This window comes from Branchiostoma lanceolatum, chromosome 14 (assembly GCF_035083965.1).
Source record: "Branchiostoma lanceolatum isolate klBraLanc5 chromosome 14, klBraLanc5.hap2, whole genome shotgun sequence".
In the NCBI taxonomy this organism is placed as follows: Eukaryota; Metazoa; Chordata; class Leptocardii; order Amphioxiformes; family Branchiostomatidae; genus Branchiostoma; species Branchiostoma lanceolatum.
In genome coordinates, this window is record NC_089735.1 from 10,910,227 (window position 1) to 10,934,822 (window position 24,596).

Consider the following 24,596-nt stretch of genomic DNA (forward strand, 5'->3'; position numbering starts at 1 on the left):
TTGCAGTTTGAAAAAAACATTGCTTTTCTTCTATATTTTATGTATGACATTTCTCAGTCAAACAACCGATTTGGCGACAACAAATATAACCGGTCTGTAACAAACGTCGAACTTTACAGTAGATATCAGATAACATAAAAACATGTAAAACAGTGTATTTTGCTCGAATCTCTGATGATAATTAGAAATTTAGAACCCCGCCACACTTGATCGTCTTTCGTCTGAAGCCTGGTACGTCTCTGGTGGTTCATCCAGATCGGGCACCTCAAACTCCGGACTGATGGTCAGCCTGGACCTCCGGGCCTTTAGCACGTCCTCAGCCATCTTCTCCTGCACCATAATGAAGTGCAACAAAGTCAAGAATTACCCGAAAGTTCATCTTAGCTTGTTCTGTCACTGTTCAAAATCTTTTAGGAATAAGAGTTACAACCCACAGAGTCAGACGACATCGTTTTGCCTTCTTTTGATCCCAGTTACGATACAATGCAGAATTCTAAATGCAACAGTAACGAGTGCACGTCAACGTCTGGCGCTTCTACGTAGAGAGGCGTCTCTTTTGGATAGGTAACGTTAACAGTCTGCGTTTCACGTTGCGAAGTGTCGACGACAACTCGAGTATGCAAGGTATATATGAACCGTTAGGTGGCGCTGTTACACGGCCTAGATCATTTGAACAATGGCGGCCACCACAAAACTGTCGCTCGGAGTTCAGTACCTCCTTTGGGGGACTAAATCCTCCCTTTCTATAAGTGCCAGGTACGTGGAACACTCACACAAACCTATGTAGCATGTTATAGAAAGCTTTCCTGTGTCTTGTTAGGGTATTTGATGTAGATATAGTGGAAATCACTGCGAAATTTGATTCGGAATCTGACATCGGGTGACTCATGGCATGCTAGACGGGAAAGCCCGCGCTTTTTGTTTTTGTTTACAACCATTTAGGTCTAAAACACTTGCTCGCTACGGTATAATTTTCCTTCACATCTAGTTGACAACATGCCTTTCTACATCCTTGTGTATTAAACATTTTGTAAAGATAGCTGTCGTTTCGCTGGAAAAATCAGTGACTTGTTTGTCAGGGCCACCCCAGCTGTCCACATCACGCATGTGCCCCTCCCCCTTCCTTTTTAGTTTTCAGGTCGAGCTAAGTAGATTTTATTGATGCCATCCTTTGCAGAGTAAAAATTGATGCAAGTTTGCCCATCTTGAAAACAACATTAACGTTACTTCCTTTTGTAATATGTTAAACAACATATTACAAAATATATACACCTGATATTATTATTAGTGCATATTTTTCATTACTTCACCCCAAGCCCAAGAATGTGAAGTGTATGTTATAGCCTCCATAGCAGGCTCTCTGGGGCCTTTTTGGGGCTTATAATACACTTTTGCTGATGACTTATTTTTTGTACTGGGTCGTTTGTGCAGCCAGTCTGTAACCATTTGGCCCCTTAATATAGTCTAAGTGGCCAACCTTTGTAAATAGTCTCCGATATTGTGTGTGTGTTTCTGTGTGCACATGTCTGTATGTGCGTATGTACATACGCAAGGTGAGAGTTACTCAAGCAACTGGATAAAATTTGAAAACAGACATTTCAGACTGACTTGCATGTTTAACGCTACATGTTTATGTAAGAATCTATATGTGTGTATGTGTATGTATATATATATATATATATATATATATATATATATATATATATATATATATATATATATATATATATATATATATATATATATATATATATATATATATATATAATATAATATATACATATGTATGTGTATGTGTATGTGTATCCCTGATTACTGAAGCCTGTCATATTTTCTACTTCAGACCTACCACACCTCTGCTCCAGTTCTCACGGTGGTTCGTACAGAGCTCCAGCAAGTTCCCCACCCCGCCCAAGAGGCCAGCCAACGCCTACATCCGCTATGTCAACCAGAAGATGCCATCTGTGAGGTCACAGAACCCAGGTGACATATACAGTGTCTCAGTACTTAACTTCTTAAGCATATCCCTGTAGCTCAATTGGTGGTAGCCTCACAGTTGAGCTCCTGGTTCCAATTACTTGATAACTAGAAGACCATGGTTCGAATCCGGGGAAGGGTATCCTGGTAGGAGGTGCATTGTCTTTCGGAAGGGATGTAAAATGGGACTTGGCATTGGGATTGTTGATGTTGATGTTGTGCTTGTAATGTAGGAGCTGGTCCCAAGCAGATTGTGCGCATCTGTGCATCACTATGGAAACAGCTGTCGGACACAGAGAAACAACCGTACGTCAACGACGCGGCCGTGGAGAGAGAGAAATACAAGGTGAGGGAATAGAAGTAAATGCTTCCAAAAGTTCTCAACAGTTTGGTTTTGGAGAGATGTACACTGTACACTGGGATATTACATTATTTGATAAAGGTGCATAGGTGCAGAAGAGAAAAAAAGACTTGCAGAAAAAGAATTTGCGCGCACAACATAAAGATATATTCAAATACAAGGACAAACATACATATTGTTCATCCTCAGAAGTAGAGTCTTCAGAAGTAAGCTATAAAAATATTTTTTCAAAGACATTTCAAAACCATGGGGCTCAAATCTGTGCCACTTCCTGGATCGGCCAGTTTACCAAGTGCAGTAAAAAATTATGTGCACACTTTCAATTTTTCATGTGGTTATTCCAGCCCTGCTTCTTGCATTGTTACAATTTAATAAAGGTGTTGCTTTGTGATTTATGAATGTAATAAATGTTTTATGTCTTTTCACAGTCTGAGTATGAGGATTTCAAGTCGGACTTTACCATTGAAGAGTGGGGGGAGTACCAGGACAGCAGAAGGCAGAAGAGGCGGAAACTTAAGAACAGGAGGAGAAGGGAGGTCAGTCTTAAAGACATTGCCTCAATCCTCAAGAAGTTATTTTGGTATAGGGGCAGTCATATCTTGATGGTGCAGCTTATGCAACCAATGACATTTACTTTGAATGAAGGTTAAAAAGTTTTGACCTTCATCCTGGCTATGTCACTCACCTGACATGTGCACTACTGGAAAGGGTTGCAGTCTTAGCTTTGAGACAAGACATGAAGCTGTGGTCCACTGTTCATTGTGCTTGTCAAAAAGAGCTAGACTTTCCCAATGAACCTGTAAATACTGTGCATGCGTCGGAATGTCATATCCAGTGGAAAAGTAGTTCTTCATTAAGCTGAACAGATCACGTTCACCTTAAAACCTTTTGTCTTAAGAAATCTCCTGCTACATGTTCCTACAATGTTCCTAGCAGTACTGAGGGTGTACAGAAGGGGGTGAAGTCTGCCATCTCTGATTGTTTTGATTTTTTCTTTACAGGAGCTTCAACAGTTGGGTAAACCTAAGCTCCCTGCCCACGGTTACGGCCTGTTTGTGAAGGAGATGTTATCTGGGAGTTCAGGAAACATGGCGGTAAGGGTCTTTCACAATCTGGATTAGTTTTAAATAGCCTAGTATACATCCTATTCTAGCTCCAACTCACCCCTCTAATGACTTAAAGGAGAAACGATGTGGAGTTCTTATTGGCGTTGAGTCATACTGTCCTCGTTAAGGCATGGACATAAGGACCAAACATCTTATTATATGGGGTCGGGCTCCCGGATGGTGACTCTGCGTAGAATGATCAGAGGAGCAAACTGCAGCTAGAATAGGGTGGATGCCATACATTTTATTAGCCACATTCGCAATAATGTCTGGTAAAACACAGAGGGATTAGACTACCTTTCCCATGTATCATGTCATTGTGTTGTGTTGAGGTGCTCACTTGGAAATCGCTTTATCAAAACTTTTTAAAGCCCATTTTTTTCTTGTAAAGGTGATAAACAAAATGAATAAACAACTCCTTTCTGCTCTGCAGTAAGACTGTACTGTTTTGACTCATTAGTTCACCATTTGTGTATGTAGTCTTAACATTACTTGCATTTGAAATGTGAAAGATATTTTGTGAAATGAATTTACAGAAGTTTGAATAGATGACTAAAGAAATGTATGATGTTTACTGGTGTTCTCATTCTTCTTCCCTACAGGAACAGATGAAGGACATGAAGGGGCAGTGGAACAATCTACCCGAAGCTGAGAAACAGGTAAATACAGCTGTCTTCTCAGAATCCTACCCCTGCTCTAAGCTACCCCCAGGTGTTCTCTAGTCTAATATCTGAAGTGTGCATACCTCAGGCATTACTGATGCTGCTATCTCTTTAAAATCACTGTTTTTAAAAAGAAGTGGCAGTGTTGGGGTATCTGGCGGAATTATGAGAGTTTACATAGTAAGCTAGGTACAGTAGAATCCGCTTAACTGCACCACCCATTTGTCAGGGTTCTTGGTGCAATTATCCGGCTGGTGCAATTATGCGAAATGCCCAGCCGGACCGCACCACCATGGGCGAGGGGGTGTAATGTTAGTCAGAAACACTAGCACAAAGAAAACAGACGAAATTATTCAGTTATTAACTTTATTTATTGACAATTTGCTGAAAATAAAGGAATGACTACAAACCTGTTTTGATTTTAACATTACATTACATTACAACACACGTAATGTTACAGGGGAGGCATTCTGAGACATCGTCATGCCACTCATGGGATAACAGTTTCTGTGTAACATTACGTAGAGTGTAGTTGTCGATTTACGTAAATCATGTACCGCCATGAAACTAGGAATTGAAACTAAAACTTGGCTTCTGATTACGGGTGACCCGCCCGGGACCTACCAAACGATTCCTATCAACGTAACTGTCAATGGAGACCGCCTTCTTTTGTTACTCAAAACAGATTTAAACATATTGGCGGTATTGCGCCTTTACACCGGCAGGTATCGGCTCATTTGTACCGCGTTTGCCGATTTTAGCGCACCTTTTCAGTTAACTTGTTGAGGATTTTTGAAAAAAATTGGTGCAGTTATTCGGCATTGGTGACCATGCGCAGATATGCGGAGTCACTAACAATGCAGTGAATGGCAACCGGTTTTGGATATTGGGATTTGCTGCAATTAAATGGAAGGTGTGTTTATTCGAGGTGCAATTAAGTGGCTTCATCTGTGTTAGGAAGTACATTGTAATTGAAATCATATGAAAAGGTTTTTCACGCTACACAAGACCATGTACTGGTCGTGTGATTCAGAATTTAAGACTGAACAACATGATTGATTGTCTCTTGCAGAAATACATGTCGGAAGCCAACAAGGCAAAAGAGAAGTACGAGAGGGACATGCAGGTCTGGGAGAAGAAAATGGAGGACCAGGGAAGGCCAGAGCTTGTCCGGGGCTACAGACCGCAAAAAACTACAGGAAAGAAAAAGAAACCGAAAAAGAAGACCATAGCAACAAAAGCAGTCAAGAAGACAGCCAAGAGGACAACAGCAAAACTAGCAGCTAAGAAAAAGCCAGGAACTTTGTCAAGTGCTTAGTGGCCGTAGTGCCAATGTATAGGTTATGAAGTAAGATTTGTATAACTCATAGCTCCTTGCTCATAGTACATGGACTAAAAAGGCTTTCAGGAAGGGGGAGGGGGGCATGGAACTATTTTCTACTTGTATGAAACATGGGGCCAAATCATTATACCTAAACATTTTTTCTTAGTGCTAACTTTAGGTAGTGTTCAACATTGAATAGTGAATATAACATGATTTATCCTGAGCTTTGTACATGTGCATGCATAACTAAGTATAATTATTCATAGTAGACTTGCTTATTTGTAACTGAAAGGAAGAGTTGACCTATAGTACATGTGCCTCTTCGAGAGAATTTGCTGGTAGTATAAATGTTACATTTGTACTGGTGTCAGTGTACATGTACAGGTATAGATCAGTGCACCATTATCAGTGACCTTAGTCAAAGTGTTGTTTGAATAAATGAATAACAGTAATCAATAATTATCATATATAAGCAGAACCATACAACTTTTATACTCGAAATCAAAAGTTATGTCCAGTGGAAAACTGTTTGTGATATTGACAATGACATTACTTAATTGATTAGATGCTCATGTGTAAGATTTTGATGTTTCTTTGAAAAAAAGAGGACAGGAAACTGGTTATGATAAGATGAAGCAGTGGACAGTTTGAAACACAATGGCTTCCAATACTTCCTTCTCATAGATATGTTGACACCGCTACCAAAAACTAAAAGCTTTGAGAATCATGAATTGTAGACTGAAACATCACTTACATACATAACATCAATGTTCACAGTTTGTGTGAATCAGATTATAGTTTTGGGTATGGAATTACATGTAAGAACTTAAGATAAAGTGTATGAAGCCTTTTTTTCAAAATGAAGCAAAAAGGCATTTCTTGTAGATGCTTCTTGTCAGCATATACATGTGTGAAGCTTTGCTTCTAGATGTGCAATTTTGTAGCCTGTAACCCAATTAAGTAGACCTTGAGCAAAGTTTTCGGAGACTAACAGTTATAGCTTAAAAGTCTGGACTTTTTTTTCTTCCATTGCTCAGGCATTTGTGCAGCTTTGTCGACTTAATTGATCTAAATTGTAGGTCTCATATGTTTTGTCCTTTGCTGTTTTCTACAATTGTTAAGCTTTAAAGCAGATGCAGTAAAACCCTCTAATAAAAGGATATTTGTTTTGATATGTTTTATCATCATTTGAAAATATCATTCTTTTGTGCTGGAGCAGTGATTTTTAATTTTCTGAAAGGTACAACTCCTGTTTACTTAGTAAAGATGTACGTGTGTGTACTGAACTTAAATGCAACTCTTATAATACCCCCCCCTCCTTCTATGGTCAAAGGTACGACCTCACTAGTTCATACATAACAAGGTGTCATGAACGTAGTCCCTACCAGGCACCACAGGTCGGTAGGAAAATTGTAGAAATTGGTTTCTACTATTTTTCTAGCGACCTGTGGAGCCTGGTAGAGTTAAAGTAAAAATATTCCTTTCGGTATAATGGTTTCGTCCAAGTTAGTCATATGACCTCTCGAAACCAGCCAGTTCGTATTAAAGACACTTCCGTCAGGGGCAAACAACAACATTACAGCAAGAGTACCTCCACCTCATCAAGGTAGGTATGTTACTACTCAAGTTTATGGTGTAGATCCAGCCGTAAAGTCAGTGTAATTGCACTGGGTTGCGCGGTAAGCTCACCACTTGTTCGTCGAAACCACAAACAACGCAGGTGACATTTGATACCACTAGGCGGGTATGTACTATGACCCTTTCATTGCACTACCGGGTGTTCTAATTACAACAGTTACTACGACAATGGCAAAATCCTGTCTTAGAGCTACCCCTGATTCTGAATTCATACCATTTAAAACCCTACTGTGTCATTGTTGAGATTGTAACATAGGGAAAATGCCACGTCGACATAGCGTGACAAGGGCAAGTTGTCGTGTGTGTGGACGTTACGTCTCACGCAACAAAGGAGTTATGGACCAACGTTACAAAGTTTCAATAGAGGAACTTTCATTTACACATTCTTGTGTACCTGCAATGTACATTTCTCGATATACATTGTAAAAGCCTTTACATTGATTTAAAGGGAACTTCCTTGGTTTACTACCTGGTATCTTAAAATTGGCATGGTTTTGCCCAATGACATTTGCCTAAACCATGTACAGGTACACTTAATGCTCATCATTCAACCAACGAGCTGAAGCCTCCATGGTAACAAAATTTACGCTATGTTGAAATTTGATACAGTAGCCATGATACTAGATATTGATGACTGAAAAATATGGTCTATCCTTTTATACAGCAATGGCAATCACTGCAGGTGCAATGGGGGAAGGCCTCCTTGGACAAGAAGACGCCCTCTGGCGAAAGCTGAAGGACCTGCCGACTCTGTTTCAGCTTGACATACCGCGAATGTTAGAGACGAACTATAGCAAGGTCATCACAAGACTACGGACGGAGAAACGCCAGGTTCCCGAGGAGTTTGACGAAGATGTGAGGTCAGAAAACCTGCTAGCATTCCTGCTGTTGTACATTGACAAGATTGAGGAAGCTAAACCACACATAGATTCCGTTCTCAGGAAAACTGAAGACGATCCTAATCTGGTCTCTCTCGGAAACATCTGCGCTTACTACCTCAAACAGTATAATGTCTCAGAATCCAAGAAGTACTTGCAGAGAATCGACATGGTTGTGAAGGAGAACGATAAAGTGGCTGAAGACAAAACGACGATAGCAATAGGAGAACAAGGGTATTGCCTGTCCAGACTTGGGCCTAAGTGTCACCTCATGGCTGTGGATAAATTTCGCGAAGCTCTCGGTCGTGGACCTCCGGACTACCAGCTAAAAGTCAAGTGGAACTATGGGTTAGCCCTGTGTCTCGATCGCTACCTTGATCGGGACAATTTTACGGAAGACCCATGGTTTAAACCAACCGAGGTTTATGAAGAAGCACAACGATGTTTGGCGCTCGTAACTGGAAGTGACATACAAGCTTTCCGTGGAAAAGGATGGGTGGCATTAGGTGAGGTCCACAGCAAGTATAAAAAGATACACCGCAAGTACTTTGAAGGCAACAGAAAGGGAAAAGGTCTCGGCCCCCAGCAGATCGACGAGTGCTTTGAAGCCGGTTTATCCGTAGCTAAGAATGATCATTTCGTACTAGAGAGGGTGGGCCGTCACCACAGACACAGGAAACGCATCAATAAGGCAATAGAATGCCTGGAGAAAGCGAACGAAGTCCGCCCTTCTGCATTTTCCTGGCACCATCTCGGACTGGCTTACAGATCAAAGGCGCCGCGTGGAGGACGTCACGGATCCCCTGGATGGAGAGGAAGACGTGGTCATGGCAGACCTATGGGTAGTCGATATGATGGAGCTTCACCTGAGTCAGACAGAGCACGGTACCAAAGTTGTACACCGTTTGGCCGGGGAGGAAGAGGGGGTCGTGGGCGTTCGGGTGGACATTACCGCGGTAGAGGCAATTTCAACCATAACAACAGACATACCAGTTACCATGTTAGTCAGGCAGTTGAACATGGTCGCCCTTGGTCTTCACACGGCCAGTGGTATCCAGACGGGAGAGATCAGAGAAGAGGACAAAGACAAGGTTATACGAACCAGCCGCATGTTGCTAGTTCACCATTACAAGGGTACGACTACGGAACGGACGTACCGTGGGGATATCCAAACCCTACAAGAGGAGGTAGAAACGTACGAGCTGGACCGAGAAGCAGAGGGCGTTGCAGACAAGGGCGTTTCCAAAGACGCTACAACAACACCGACGACGGTGCTAGGAGTCCAGAGTTGGGAGATCAAAGTGTGGAAAGTGAACCCTGCTCAGATCATGATGTTGACCAAGTGCAAAGCGATCTTGGTCGAATGACCTTAGATCGTCGCAACCAATCCGAGGCAAATGCCGGAGCCCAAACAGATTTTCTTGATCCATTCTTAGAGAAGGCAAAGGAATGCCTTGAAAAGGCTTATGAATTATCTGAAGGTACGGGTGTTGCCATCCCTGTAGGCCTAGCTGAGATCCTCATGCAGATGGAGAAACATGAAGAAGCTTTGCAGTATCTTCGAAAAGCCATCAACCAAGACACGGCGTCTAGGCCTCTAGAGGCCGCCGGTTGCTACCAGAAATTGGGGCAATGTTTCCTTCAAATGGGACAAGAAGAGAACGGGAAAAACATGCTCCGAAAAGCTGTGGAAAGCGCCGCTAAAGTCGACGTAGAGAAGAAGGGAGCTTTCGCCACATTAGTGACACTCATGCAGAAGGACTTCCGAAAAGAAGACATGCAAGCTGATCATGTCAATGAACTTGCTCGGCTGTACGAATTGGTGAGTCGTAACAGGGAGGCGCTGGACTTTAGAAAAACCGCCCTCAAACTGAAAGCCAACGATCCAACAACCCTCCGTGGTTTGGTGGACAATCTTCGAGCACAGGGAGACTACACCCAAGCTAAGATGTACCTGTCAATGCTACGCGGTCTCACAGACGTGGAGGTCCCAACGGAGGTAGTCATTGAGGTCAACCTTGGAGCTGCCGAACTCCAGACCCAACAAGACCCTCACATCGCTAGCGATATCTTCCTAGAAACGTTTGACTTCGTATTCCCAGCCGAACCTCACCCAGACATCATGTACAACGTGTTTGTTTACAGCGATGAAGAGGACAGGGAAAGTGCAGAAAGGTTGACGATTCTGTGCGAAGAGCAGTACGACTTGACTTGCCGTTGTGTCCATCGTGACATCCCCTGTACGGCATCTGTAGTCGAGATGGTTGCAGATTTTATCAACAAAAGCACTTGTGTCATCTTTGTTATCTCGAAGGCAAGTTTGCAAATGGATATGACGAAACACATGATAGGAATCACGGTGCGACGAAACTTTGGAAACCTAGTGACCGTGAACGTCGAAGATTGTGATCTTCCAACAATCGTCTCTGTGTACCCAAGTATCAAAATGCAAGACTGTTTCACTCAGCTCGGAGGCGTAAATACTAGCCTGTTCAGGAAGATCATCTCAAGAAAAACGTGATTGCACTAGCTTTTCAATCTTTCCAAATAGCCCAAATTACTCTCGACCAAATGTAGGACACACAGACACTTAAAAAGCCATCAACTTCAGTGTTTACCAAAAATCTGTATAGTACTTTATGCATGCTTTACTCCCAGGTTTAAACATGAAAGAATATCTGCATATTCATAATATGTGTCAAACTCTACTTGGCTTTCTTGATCAACATAGCATAGCTACTAGTATTCTGTCAATGTTCAACCATCCATAACATGCAATTGTTAGATAATAAGCATTGTATATCTATTTCTTTTTTATTCAAACATAAACACATGATTAAACTGTTAGCATAACAGAATACCACACTAATGGAACAGAGGATTAGTTTCATTTAAACTAAACTAAACTAAACCTAAACTAAACTGTTAACGGACTTTACGGGATCATAGGGGCATTGTTCCCAAGAATAGAAGAAATTCAAAATTTTTTATATTCGACTTGAACTTAACTGAATAAGCCCTTAAAAATACCCAAACAATTTGAACAGCCAATCAAAGGATTGCACCAAAGTCATAGAACAATCGCCTTTTATCCTTGAAGTATAGTTAAACAATAGTGTTAAGAAAAATAAAGTAGAAAAAGAAGTGCTATTTCAATAAACAAACATCATGCAACTGGTATGAAGTGACTACACTACAAATTATCATATAACTTCTGGTTATGCTAATCTACAATAACAATAGAAATATAAATGTCAGTCAATAATACAACCATGTTGAAATGGTCACATGTTTGCATATACACTGTACAATGTAGGTTGTTGTTCAGCAGTTCATTGCTTTGAGCACCCCATATTCAAACAGTCCATGGCAGATAGCACTTGGAAGTCAATTTTCAACACATCCAGTAAATACAAACAGGACCCATATTATGAATCCTACCTGTAGTCAACTTGTTGTAGCTGCACAATTTTTTTGCAATAGCATGCAAAAGTATCACAGTTGAAAAGCATATGCAAGCTTACTCCTGTCATTTTTACATTGCTTTTTAAATGATTATGATTATCTTCATGATAACATTATGTAGGATAGCTGTACAACCTCCATTATCATTTATCCACCAGGTCACTGTTAATCCTGAAATACCGGAATTTGCGGTGGTTTCATTTTCATGGTTTTTGCAGTGCCTGTCCACCGTAAAATAATAACACCACAAATAAATGTGTTTTGGGGCTACTGTATTGTTTAAAACGAGAACATCAAACACCACAAAAACTTCCTTTCCATTCCTTCTGCAAAATTAAAACCCCGCCAAAAATAAATGAATTTACAGTGCATAAATTGGTCACTTTGAAAAGTGTGTGAGAGATCTCTAGTGCAGTATCCCCAGGTATGCATAGTTTAGATATACAGGAGTGCATTATACTAATGCTGCATTGGAGATCTCTTCAAATTTTAGGGTAGCGGACATGTGACCTGGCGGATAATTATCAACTGAGGTTAGATTGTTTGTTGTCTTCCTCACATCTGGACACCACCAGGGGATATGTTAAACTTGGTGGGATCAAACTCCTGTCCTGCAAACGGAGACCCTGGGGCATCCCAGCCTTTCTTCAACATGTCATGTACTTTCTGTAGAGAAAGGAAAAAGCCAGGTCAAGAATTTGTAATAAAAGAAGCATCTAACATAGTAACGAACCAAAGAAATGTAAGTCAGACTAGTAATACATTCATAATCATATATTTAGAAAAATTAAACGTTACAATGCTACAATAGCTTGTGATGTGTCACTCATTTTGGCAATGACAAAAGGATAAAATAAAAATGGTCTTTTACTGTGTAAAACCCAAACTTCTCATCCTAGTCATACTCATATTTCTTTTTTCTTTCCAACATAACAACTTGGATCTGTTTGTTGAATAAATACACCTACATGAACAAGACCAAAACTGACATCAGCAGCATGTTCTTGCCATATTCATCATTTCAACCTCATGAAAAACAATTCTGTGGCTTTAGGAACATTTCTTTTACAAAACATACCGACGCAGCAATTGACTTGTGACAAATCATTCAAAGTAGGCCTTTACAGTAAAGCCACGATCTCACCGGACCCGCAACACGCTGGAGACCTCGCTGCGACCGAGTGATTTGACAGCACGCTAAATGAATTTTATTGATAGAAAAAAAAACTTTTTCTGCTTAGTGTGTTTTGTTGTCCTTTTAGTTCTGCTTGATGTTCTCATCATAAAGTCAAGGGTAAAACAAATTCAACTTAGGACGCAACGAAGCCGTCAACGTGCCGCGGGTCCAGTGACATAGGGGCTTAACCTTGTCCTGCTGGATTTCCAGAGAAAAAAAAACACTGCTGAATTTAAGTGCCCAGACACCTTTGAAACAAAGGGTACTAGTTTGTAAATGCTCATTTTTAGTCACTTCGCTTTACAACCACCCCGTGGGTGCAACGTACGCATTCTAGAAATACCCTCAACCCCGACAATTGCCATGGCTAGCATACAGAACATGCATGTGCAAACCGACAATTGTCGGACTCAGCAGGACTAGGGTTAAGCTAAGTGAACTGACCATCTCATGACTCTGTGGTTTCCCCATCATCTTCTGCTGCTGGTCGAACATCATCCTCTGGACCCCCGACTGCTCCTCATCGTCCATGTCGTGCATGTGTTTGATGGGTTCTATCTTCTGGATGTCGATCTCAGGCTCCCCGACCAGGACAGCCTTCCACCAGTACTCCTTCTCCTTCTCAAGATTCACCTGGAGAGAACAGGTAAGAGTAGGGGTTACACATATCTAGTCTCCAAGCAGATGTAAGGATTTGACTCATCCTTAGTATTTTACGCCTAAGTTTGCAACATTGGTACACTTTTCTCATATTACACATTTTAAAGAGGCGAACTGCTAAAAGAAGTACATTGATAGGAAAGTGTAACAATTTTGTAAAATCAGGTGTAAAACAGAGAATGGGCCAGATCCTTACATCTGCTTGGAGATTATCAAACATCACCAAATATATCATGGACTGATATGTTTGATCTACTCACAAAAGGGCATACCCCCAGTCTGAACAACAAGCGTGGTGGGTTCTTTAACATGATACAGGTGACTGTGTGGTTCTCTTTCAATACAGGACAGAAGGCTTGACATCCAAAAGGACTGCAATCCTTTCCAGTAGCATACAAGTTGGGTAAGCGTCAACAACCAGAATTTTTTCTAGGTCAAGGACCCAAGGTTGACAAAAGGAAGTCTTTTTAACAGATACAATTCTCATTGCCATTTCAATAAAGACAGTCAAAAACTTTTCCCTATGAACCTACCTGCACACACTTTCCTGGCTCCAGACTCCACATACTCTCCTCACAGATGATCTTATTGGTCAGCTTCCCTTCCATCAGGACCTTCACCTGACCTCCATCTTTAATAGCGACCTATAAGAAGGTAAGAATTGTAGCAGCCTGTGTACATTATGAAAATGCAAGCCTGTAGCCACACAACATGATAGAGTTTTAAAACATAGGGTTCTAGTCAGCTTTATTTTATTTATTTCTGTTAACTCAATTTTGGTGCTCTGGAGTAATTTAAGCATCTAATTCTAAAATGATGGAGAAGTCAAAGTATGTCTGTGGTAGGCAGCAGAATTTTCGTCAATGAAGGATGCTGGCTAGAACATGCATAAAAGCTGACAGAAGAATGAACGTGCGTGCATTGAAGTGAAATATAGAAAGTGAAACTGAAAGTTATCTGGATCCTCCACTGGTTGTAACAGAGAAGATAGATACTATATATTCATTGCACTAGCTCTTTCTCACAACCAAAAGGAAGAGTGGACCACAGCTTAACATCCCATCCTGAGAACTTTCCAGGAGTGTGCAAGTCGGGAGAGTGACAACAGCCAGAATTCGAACTGCCGAACTCTATAACCAGAGGCAGGGTCACTAACCACTTGAGTACAAATGCTACACTGTCGTACTATCTAATCTAGATTTTCCATGCCTTTCTAACATTGTATCACTGCTGCTATAATGAGAAATCATTAAATTCTGTATCAATCTCACCTTTAAGAAGTTGTTCTTGATGTCTACCACACATTCCTTGGCTTTCTTGATGTTCTGAGGAACATGTACTCTAATTTCCACCTCATGTATGTGCTGAGCCCACTTGTAGTTCTCTCTAACGGCTCCATTCCAGCTCTCTGCATCCTGCTGAAACTCCTCTTGGCTGGACAAAAACATTTTAAAAAATCATCTGAATCAAAGTCAACAGCTATTTCTAACATGTACAAATCAATATTACATGTATATAATAATTATAGCTGTCTGACAGCAAAAACGTTGCTTCAAGATGGTCAGAAATCATAGTAAAGGAATAACTTTGCAAGGACTATAATGTCATGTATTTGTCAGAATTTCCGTAACTGGTTAACCCCTTGGAACAATCTTAAAAAAAGATGCAAGTCTGAAAATATGTTTTTATCAACTTTCATGCATGCATAAAAAATGGCCTAAGCAAAAATGTACATATTGCATTGCTAAAAAAACTCTTGGAAGATTTAAGCCGCTTTTGTAGAATATTCATTACGCATGCAACTTACCTGACTGGTTTTGCTGCTGCCCCATCCTTTGCCTCTTTTTCCATCACTGCCTTCTCATCTGCCTTACTGGCATCCTTTGGTACTTCTTTATTATCTACCGTTTCTCCTCCAGTCCTTTCTTTCTTTTCTTCATCTTTCTGTCCATCACTCTTTCCCTGATCACTTGTAGGAGCAATATCTACATTACCGGTTGCATCTGTTTTAGGTTTCTTCGTTTCTGACGTGGAAGACGTGTCCGTTTTGTTTTCCTTGTTTTCAGGTTCTTCCGTTGTTTCCACCTCTACTTCTTCCACGACTGCTGATGCTGAATTGCACAGAAAAAAAAAACAGTAATTGGAATGAGCTTACTTGAAGGTTTCTAGATTATATTTAATGACTGTTTGTTATTTGTAGTTTATGTGCTGTGAGTTGTTTTGTGTGTGGGCCACGACACCAGCAACAGCTGCCTGGGGCCCACGTGTATTGTACTGTTTGCAATTTCAATAAATCTAATCAATAGACCATTTAACTTATCTCCAAGCAGATGTTTGAAGGTAAAATTGTAACATTACAGCGTGCACATCGAATGACTTCTAAATTCCCAAGCTCTCCATTTCTAAATCCAAATGTTGTATACAAACATTATACAGATAATTGTCTATAGATAATCTGATAATGTATATCTGATAATGTTAGACCAGTTTAACAGGTCAGACTATACCCCTGGCAAGAATACACCCAGGTACATTTTGGCAAGGGGTATGTTTTTGCCTGCTTCACCCGTCGCCTGCGTGCCGATTTGAGTTTATCATGAATAAACAAACACCTTTACCTGCAGCAGCAGCCTGACGTTCCTTTTCCGCCTTCTCCTGTAGTTTCTTCATCATCCTCTCCTCGTCCTGGGTGGCGTAGTGCTGCCACTTTTTGAAGATCTGACAAACAAAACAATGGGCACTATTAGTCAGTTCACGTTTCAACTGCGCATGCAGTGTGATGCACTCTGGGTAATATGTCAAAGTAGATGGCCCCTGAGACAGAAACAAAACATGTGATCTCGTCACGATTCCAAGTACGCATGTGCAAGGTCAAACACCCTGACCTGTACACAGTTCTCGTCTCAACCATAATCTTCTTTTTTTTTTCAATTTGCACAATGTTTAGACATGTTTTGTTTATGACTGCTTTGACATATCACTGTGCATGCATACTCGGAATCGTGAACAAACTTATGCCATGGGAATGATAACTTGATTACCTCCATCAAGGTTATGTAAACCAGCATCGCTTCATTCAAAGACATTATACATTGTCCTTGGTTTGTTGGTATATATTTGTTTGTAAACATCCAGGAAAAGCAATAAGATTCAGGAAATGGATCTTCCTTTTTTTTGGTATAGCTTGTCCTTTGGGAGAGGCAGTTATATACCTTTTTCACACCCCTAGCAGCTTTCGTTCGAACTACATATCTACAATTTTTTCAGCAGCCCAAGAGGTCTGGGGTAGAGACTATATTAACACATACCGAATACAGCATCTTCTCCTGCACCCCTGGCGGGAAACCCATTCTGTCCTCCTTGGACCGCATCGTCCGGAAAAAGTCCGTTCTGCGATACAGAAAGCCGAACATCACGTCCAAGAAGTTCTCTATCTTTCCCTGATGTTGTAGAATGCCCAGAAGAGGGGTGTCGTACATCTCAGGCGACGCCATTCCCTCGTTTTTCCTAAGAAAGTCTTCACGAGTGTGAGCCAACGTCGAATGTTGGAGAAAAACGATGACCTGTCTATTTTCAAGTCTCAGAAATAACAAGCTTCACATTCAGCAGCTCCGATACTTCATATGCAAATATAGCTTTGTTTAGCTAAAAATGGCTAGAATTTAAAATTTGTACCAAAATACAAAGAATATTTGTGAATAGATTAAATGTTTTGTTTTGAAAATTATATTTTGGCATCTTGTGAGGATTATTAGCTCTAAGTTAGACTGCTAGAATTTGGCACGGAATCAGGATTTAGGTTTACGCTGTTTCTGAGTTTAGGTCAGGTCACCACGCATGTGCTCTCTCCCCGCGGTACAGCACGTTGTCTCGCCGGCGTCAGGACTTTAAATCTCCACCATGTCTTCTAACGCCGTCCCCAGCGTGATTTACCCCTTCATCTACGGCTTCCTCAAGGACCACAAGTTCGACAAGGCGGCACAATGGTTCCAGAAGCAGACAGGAGTGGTAAGAAGATGCTTGGGGAGGGGGGTTTACACTTGCGGCCTGCGTGCGAACTTGTGCAAGACAAGATGGCGTCTTTCCATGCGTCTTTGCAAAACTATGTAGCGTTACATGGTGCGATCGCTTATGGTAAAAAACAAAAAAAAACATCCTATTTCAAATGGTCTTGTGAAGTCACTCGTCCATTTGAAAACTGTCACTTGTGCAAAGGAATGCGAAGTATCGTAGACTAGTGGTACATGTGTAGACGTGTGCGCACGTGCACGGTGTTTCAACAGGTGAAAGCGTCTATTACAGTGTTCTCGCCAGCCTGAAATGTTTACCCGTCATTTAAATTTTGTTTCGGGGAAGAACATATCGAGCGCCGAAGGCGCGAGGCGTCGCGCCGGAGGCGTGACCATTCTAGGGGGGTCCGGGGGTATTCTCCCCCGGAAAATTTTGAGATCTAGACCCTCTGAAACGCTATTTCCTGCATTTTGAGGGCAAATTTCCTGGTAGAATAAGCTTAGTTTAATGACATCTCTTTCGGTGAAAAATTACACAAGGGTTTCAGGCTTAATTTTTTGGGGAGGCGTGCCGTCATCGCGGAAATATCGAATGTTCACAACTTCACACACAAGCTACACTTGTATACAATCGGCAAAGAAAAGAAAATTTAGCGCAACAAACCTTTATTACGTATCAGCTACGTCCTACAAAAAATGCACACAGAATAAGTCGGCAAAAAGCCTACTTTGAGAAAGAACGCAGTAAAGACGTCCAATTTTTTGTCCCATGTTTTCCGCGGTTAATTTCTCCGGTAACTGCACTGAATGTGTTCAAAAGTTGTCGATTCAAGCCTTCCAACAGCCGCTTTGTCGTGCGATCCTTGCGATTCCCGCCATTCCCCTAACATCTCGCAAATTCACGCTCAGCTGAAATCTCGCGAGTAGCAAGACTCGCATGTCATTGGTCGTTTTTTCTTGACGCGACGGAGACGTGCGCTGTGATTGGTGGATTACAATATCTGACGCCTGTTTACCATTTCTTGCGGGAAGAACTCAGCCGCCGCGGCTTAAAACTTTAATACTGTACATAGATTACAGAAAGTCTGATAGCTATAGACGTATTTCTGAATTTGAAGGCTTCTTTGATGACAACAACTGACGGTGAACCGAGAGGGACAAAACAGAAATAAACGTCAGCCTGATGCGACCGGCCAAAACTGTAGTGGGGAGGGCGGCGCATGACGCCGAGTTTTCAGCGGCCAACAAATATTACTAGCAACCACCACGCCGCTCTCTGTGTGTTGCTGGGGTTGTCGCCAGCCGGGGCATTAGAAATGATCTAGATTGCCCTCGTCACGAACTTCCGCTGATCCTCTGGAGTTTTTGAAAATTCTAAGCTCTGTCTAAATATCTTTACACACTGATTTTGTCCATTAAAAATGACGGGTTGGGCAAAAATTTTGTCCGTCATGAGCGACAAAAACCCGTCAAATGACGGGAGGACGGGCGCTGGCGAGAACACTGGTCTATTAACCTACTTAAATGATCAGAGCTTCAATTTCACAATCATTAGTATTGAAGAAACGAAAGTTCTGTTGAATCCATGCCCCCCCCCCCCCCAATTTTTTTTCTATTTGGAAAAAGATATATTATAATCTCATCTATACTAGTTCATTGAAATATTATTAGTTAATTCTTTTTCGCAAGGAAGTTAATGACAAATCCTTTCATAAGATTTTTAAGTTTACTGTCTAAACAGAGACCTTCTCACTGCGAACTCATCTCCTGACAAATTTTTGTTCCACCCCACACCCTCCTTCCTTACTATGCTAGATAACAGACCATTTATTCTTTCCAGAGTGAAATAAAAAAATCTGTTCAATAAGCATACAGTTCGTGCAGTCATTACATGTATTGTTTTACTTCTTACTAAGAACAGTTAATACAAAGTATGCTTAGTTTTGCCAAGATGATGTCAGTCCAAACAAGGTCCAAGTAGATTAGTTTTAGTTTACTAGCTAGCCTAGGTACCATCCTCTGTTGTTGCCATTGGCTCGTTCTCGTCGTGAGCAAGTGAAAAGAAAGATCCGTTGGTAACAACTTTGGATGGCACCCAGTAACCCAGGCTAAGTTAAACACAGACAGTGATGGAATTGTTACACAGACACTGTACAGCCAAAATTGAATGGGCTACCCAGCCATCTGAAAATTCAATAAATAAATACTGTACCATATCTGAAATCTAGAATATGGACAAGATAGAAAGTGGCCGATCATCTAGAAACATAGGTCATTGTTGGTTGATGTTATGTTAAACAGTTAAAGACATACATGTACATGGATGTAAAACCTTTGTCTTTTTTGTCCCACAGAAACTCCAGGCCCCAGATGAAGAGCAGCCCACAGTTGAAGACTGGTTTGAAATGTGGCAGAAGTAAGTATAAGTACCCAGCAGACTCTTCGCCCCTTTAGATTTGAATTTTCAAAAATAAGCATCCTTAAGTTTTGTACTCTACCGATCCATTTTTATAGTATTCCATAGCTGCTATGTGAAGCTGCATCTCTCATTTTAGTATTCCAACTTTAACTTTAATTAGAGCTAATACATGTACCTTTTTACTCCTGTCCCATCAAAAGTGAATCTGCATTTAGATACTTTAAATACTAAAGAGATGTGAGAAGCTTTCCTTAACACCTGCCCTTTCCCCTTGCACAGGTCACCTGACAGTGCCAAGAAGAGAAAAAGAACAGGCACAGCCCAGACCAAACCAGCCGTCAAGCGACAGAAAAAGGACTCCTCTTCTAGTAGTAGTAGTTCAGACGACGACGATAAACCAGCCCCGTCCAAAACACCGACCCCTGCGGGGAAAACCCCCGTAAAGAAACCACAGAGCAGTTCAGGGTCTGAATCTGATGACGAAAGTTCAGACAGCGAAGCAGAATCCAAGAAAGCTACTCCTGCACAAAAGAAAACAACACCCGCCAAGAAAAAGGCTACCCCAAAACAGAAGAAGACCACTCCTGCTAAAGCAACACCAGCGAAGAAAAAAGCTACTCCAGCAAAGAAGCAGGTGGCAAAGAAAGAAAGCTCTTCTGAATCTGACAGCAGCTCAGACGAAGAGGAAAAACCACCAGCCAAGGCAACCCCTACTCCAAAGAAGGAGACGGGAGTCAAGAGAAAAAAGGAGAGCTCTTCAGAAAGTAGTTCTTCATCAGAAAGCGAGGAAGAGCCTGCAAAGCCTGCTCAGTCTAAACCAAGCCCCAAACCACCAGCCAAGAAACAAGCTACAAAAGAAAGTAGCTCTGACAGCTCTGACTCAAGTTCGGAGGAGGAAACTGCAAAGAAGCCTGTGCCAGCTACAAAAGCCGCTGTCAAAAGACCAGCACCCAAGGAAGAGAGTTCTTCTGAAGAATCTGACTCATCATCCGAAGAAGAAGAAACCTCCAAGACAACAAAACCACCTCCTGCTAAGAAAGTTGCAACACAAAAGAAGGATAGTTCCTCTAGTGACTCAAGCTCAGAAAGTGAAGACGAAAAAACATCTGGAAAGGTTGCACAGAAGGCAGCGGCACCTAAAAAGAAAGTGGAGTCAAGCTCTGAGGAAAGTAGCTCAGAAAGCGAAAGTGAAGAAGAGTCCAAAGTTAAGGCAGTGCCAGCCAAGGCAGGTGTAGCAAAAACTGTTCCAAAGAAAAAAGAAGATAGCTCAAGCTCCTCTGAGCCAGAATCAGAGAGTGAAGAAGAAAAGGCACCAGCAAAAGCACCAGTAAAAGCACAGGAGAAGGAAAACAAGAAGGAATCTAGCTCAGAAGAATCCAGCTCAGAGGAATCTAGCTCAGAGTCAGAAGATGAGTCCGCCAAAAAGACGGCAAAATCAGCAGTCACAACACCTGCCGCAAAGAAAACAGCAGTAAAGAAAGACGACTCCAGTTCGTCTGAGGAGAGTTCTGAAGAAGAAGAAACAAAGACCACTCCTCAAGTTCAAAAGTCTCCTGCAACAAAAGCACCCACCAAGAAGGAAGAGTCCAGTTCCTCGGAAGAGAGTTCTGACGACAGTAGTTCAGATGAAGAGGAAGAAACCAAAACTGCTCCAACTAAAACGTCAGCTACAAAAACACCAACAAAATCGAATGTCAATAAAACGCCTAAATCTGACAAAAAGGCTGTGTCAACACCAGCAAAGCCTAAAACACCTGTAAAAAAAGATGAATCAAGTTCGGAGGAGTCAAGTGACTCAGAAGAAGAGGAAAAGCCTCCAGCAAAAACACCACCAAAGGTAGCATGACCATGAACAATGTTTTGTAAGAGTCATACTCAATGCCACAATATCTCAAACTTTCAAAGTCTGCTCAGAAAAGAGTTGGTGATAGCCAAGGCCACTTACTTTATCATGTGTTATTTTGTGTCTAGTGCTGAACAAACTTTTAGATATCGGCAACTGCAAGTTCCACATTTTAGCCATAAAACTGATGTAAAAAATAGATTTACTGAGAATTTTCAGTTGCAGTTAAAAGGTGTTGCTTACTGGTGTCACATTCACAAATTGTATCTAAGACAGTTTGTATATGCTTTGTTGTCACAGGTGAACGGAGTCTCAAAGAAAGCTAAAGCAGACAGTTCTTCAGACTCAGACAGCTCTGACAGCTCAGAGGAAGAAGAGGAGGCTCCCAAACCCAAGACACCTGTGGAGAAAAAGCCAACAGGTGAGCTACTGTTAAGTCAGTTGTTTCATGGAGATTTAATTTTGCTGTAGGCGGCAAAGGAGATCCAGATTGAGGGTTATGTTGAGGATGCTTGACCATTGCTGTTTCAAAAAAAATAAAATTCCTCTTTCAGCTTCATTTGAAGCTGCAGATGTGAGTCTATTGGAAGAAATTGGTAATCTTGTGTTCATTTATGCAATAGTTCATTTATGCAATAGTGAAGGTTCTTTGTAGTCATCCTACCCTACCTTTGAGTAACAAAATGTGGCCGGTTTGAGTGTAATAGATAAAATTTTTCTGTCTTCTATCACAGCCAATGGCAATGGTAAGAAAGCTGAGAGCAGTTCAGAAGACAGCAGTAGTTCAGAGGAAGAAAAGGAGAAGACTCCAGCCAAGAAGTCCCAGCCCAATACTCCCACGACTACTCCTTCCAACCAACAGGCTGAGAAGAAGACCCCAAACACAGTACCCAAGACAAAGAAACAACAAGAAAAGGTACATATATGAAGCTTTAGCATTTCTTTTTTTCTTCAACCAATGTTAGCCAAGATTGGAAGAATTGTTGATGCAGTCGAATGACAAAACATGGTAAATAGAATTGGTCTGGTAATAAGGGTTTCATTTTGCATCTTGTACTGAAATGTACTTCCAAACATACTTTTTAGGATGTATAATCTGTTCTTTAAAGTACATGAAAGCATGATACTTTTTAAAGGATTGGAAGTAATTTATTGACACATATAACTTTTTGTTTCTGTGAACAGAAGAACACGCCCTTCCGGAGAGTACGTGAAGAAGATGTTGTAATTGATCCACGTCTACAGAACAACGCCTTCGAGTCAAAGGTCAGTTAGCTTCTCCTGCAAAATTCCGTCCTAGAACTTCATTTGATTTGTTGGTTTTCAGATATGGTATTAAGAGGTAATGCTGAAATGAAATCACATGAAAGTGCAGTCTGAGGGGAAAGTCTGTACCTTGGTACTCAGTTTCAGGTAGTGAATGTACTCAGATTTAACTTTTCCTGACAGCCCTCAGTTGACCTTTTCCTTAATTCTTCCTTTATGATGTCCAAGAGGGAAGGAAAATTGTTATGGTCTGAACAAAACACATTTGAATATTGATAAATACAGTAAGTGCCACTGGCTAGCTACCCCAACCATTGTATTTGCTACTAGTAATGTATCAGCGAACGAAAGGGTATGTCATCCTGCAGGGCCCGAAATACTGGGTGCATGTGCACCTGTGTGCACCCAAAATTGGAGCTGTGCACCCAATTTCTAACTGTGGGTGCACCAGTGCATCAAGATTTTTCTTAAGGCTATATGAATAAGGTACTATTGTACACTAGCATACAGGATATTCTTGAAATCTGAGTATCAGAAAAAGCATTACAACCTTTGTTGTACTTATTTCATGTATGACATGTTAAACATTTTGAAGTTAGCCATAGAATTACAGATGGAAGTAGTGTTAAACTATGTAATTACGTTTTGCTGACACTCTACTTTATTTCAAGTTGTGCACCCAAAATTATTTCTGTGCACCTAAATTTTTAGGTTGGTTGTACCAGTGCACCTATTCCCAAAAATGAATTTCGAGCCCTGTCCTGTAAGTGGCAGTATAACCCAGATGGCACGTAAGCACGTGGACTGATGATGATATCACAAATGAGGTATTGAATTTTTTGCTCTCTTCAGGGAGGTGATGCATGGGGTTTCAAGGCCAACAAGGACCTGATGTTCACCAAAGGAAAATCCTTCAGGCACGAGAAGACAAAGAAGAAGCGAGGCTCGTACCGTGGCGGCCCTATAGACATGGGCGTGAACTCTATCAAGTTTGACTCTGAGTAGATGCGATGAATGGTACCTCTGTCAAAAATGTACAAGAAGTTATGTTGATGTTCTTTTCACCCAATTATTTTACTGTGAAAATGAATTAGAGTATGTTCTGTAGAAAGTTATCCTTTTGTTTGTTAATGTATCTTTTAATGGTAGACTGGTTAAAGTAGTATGTGTTGTTGAACTATCTAGTGATTTACTAGTGACATCTAGTAACCTTGTAAAAGGGATTTGTATGGAACAAGCTGTTACTTATTTCAACACCAATGTGATCTAGGTAATAGTAAGTGTATTAACAATGACAGCATTTGGTAGAAATTGGACATAACATGATGATTCTCACTTGGATTAGGCAACAGACAAGATGGTTTGATATTTGAATTTTTCTGAATGAGTAGAAAGGTACAAGATTGTAGGATTTGGTAAAACCTGTATCAGTGCCAACTTAAAAGGGCCAGAAGTTTTGACCTCATGAAACTGATAAGAAACTGTAAAGAAAATTGGTCTATTTTATTCTTGTTTGTATTGTAGCAAAAGAAAAAACAACTTGAAAAGGTTTTTTTTAGTTATTTCTTCAAACCATTCATCAAGCCCTTTCTATTGTGCTCAAACTAGGCTCTTGAATTGTGGCAACTAGTTTCAAGCATTGTTATATCATTCCTATTACTGTAAAGAGTTAGGAGAGGGGGCATGTAATGTTTGCATGCATCAATTCAGAAAATCATGTCTGTGTGATATGCTATAATGGCACTAAGAAACCCTTGTATAAAACATTGAATCATGCCTTACATGTGTTCTTGCTTCACCTCTGATCTGT

General features: G+C 41.0%; 4 protein-coding genes across 5 annotated transcripts; 3 read left to right on the forward strand and 1 right to left on the reverse strand.

Annotated features, from left to right (window-relative positions):
• Nucleotides 1-635: 635 nt before the first annotated feature.
• Nucleotides 636-5,506, forward strand: LOC136448523 (transcription factor A, mitochondrial-like). The gene is made up of 7 exons (XM_066448110.1): nt 636-756; nt 1,844-1,983; nt 2,211-2,323; nt 2,767-2,874; nt 3,340-3,432; nt 4,047-4,103; nt 5,179-5,506. Exons 1-7 carry the CDS (start codon nt 677-679, stop codon nt 5,422-5,424), a joined length of 837 nt encoding a protein of 278 aa, XP_066304207.1. The 5' UTR covers nt 636-676; the 3' UTR covers nt 5,425-5,506.
• A 1,426-nt stretch (nt 5,507-6,932) lies between these two features.
• On the forward strand, nt 6,933-10,759 carry LOC136448852 (uncharacterized). 2 transcript variants are annotated; one of them, XM_066448515.1, is made up of 2 exons: nt 6,933-7,040; nt 7,733-10,759. In XM_066448515.1, the coding sequence occupies exon 2, from the start codon at nt 7,735-7,737 to the stop codon at nt 10,465-10,467; it is 2,733 nt and encodes a 910-aa protein (XP_066304612.1). In that variant the 5' UTR covers nt 6,933-7,040; nt 7,733-7,734; the 3' UTR covers nt 10,468-10,759. The 2 variants fall into 2 exon arrangements, with proteins under 2 accessions (XP_066304612.1, XP_066304611.1); XM_066448514.1 differs by having other exon boundaries at nt 6,933-7,036.
• Nucleotides 10,639-16,832, reverse strand: LOC136448854 (nudC domain-containing protein 3-like). Its single transcript, XM_066448517.1, has 7 exons — nt 16,557-16,832; nt 15,867-15,966; nt 15,056-15,359; nt 14,520-14,682; nt 13,782-13,892; nt 13,033-13,221; nt 10,639-12,077 (listed from the first exon to the last, which is right to left on the reverse strand). Exons 1-7 carry the CDS (start codon nt 16,740-16,742, stop codon nt 11,967-11,969), a joined length of 1,164 nt encoding a protein of 387 aa, XP_066304614.1. The 5' UTR covers nt 16,743-16,832; the 3' UTR covers nt 10,639-11,966.
• A 218-nt stretch (nt 16,833-17,050) lies between these two features.
• LOC136448853 (nucleolar and coiled-body phosphoprotein 1-like) lies at nt 17,051-24,567 on the forward strand. Its single transcript, XM_066448516.1, has 7 exons — nt 17,051-17,256; nt 19,613-19,674; nt 19,957-21,514; nt 21,821-21,941; nt 22,255-22,436; nt 22,706-22,786; nt 23,639-24,567. The coding sequence occupies exons 1-7, from the start codon at nt 17,149-17,151 to the stop codon at nt 23,789-23,791; spliced, it is 2,265 nt and encodes a 754-aa protein (XP_066304613.1). The 5' UTR covers nt 17,051-17,148; the 3' UTR covers nt 23,792-24,567.
• The last annotated feature ends 29 nt before the right edge of the window (nt 24,568-24,596 follow it).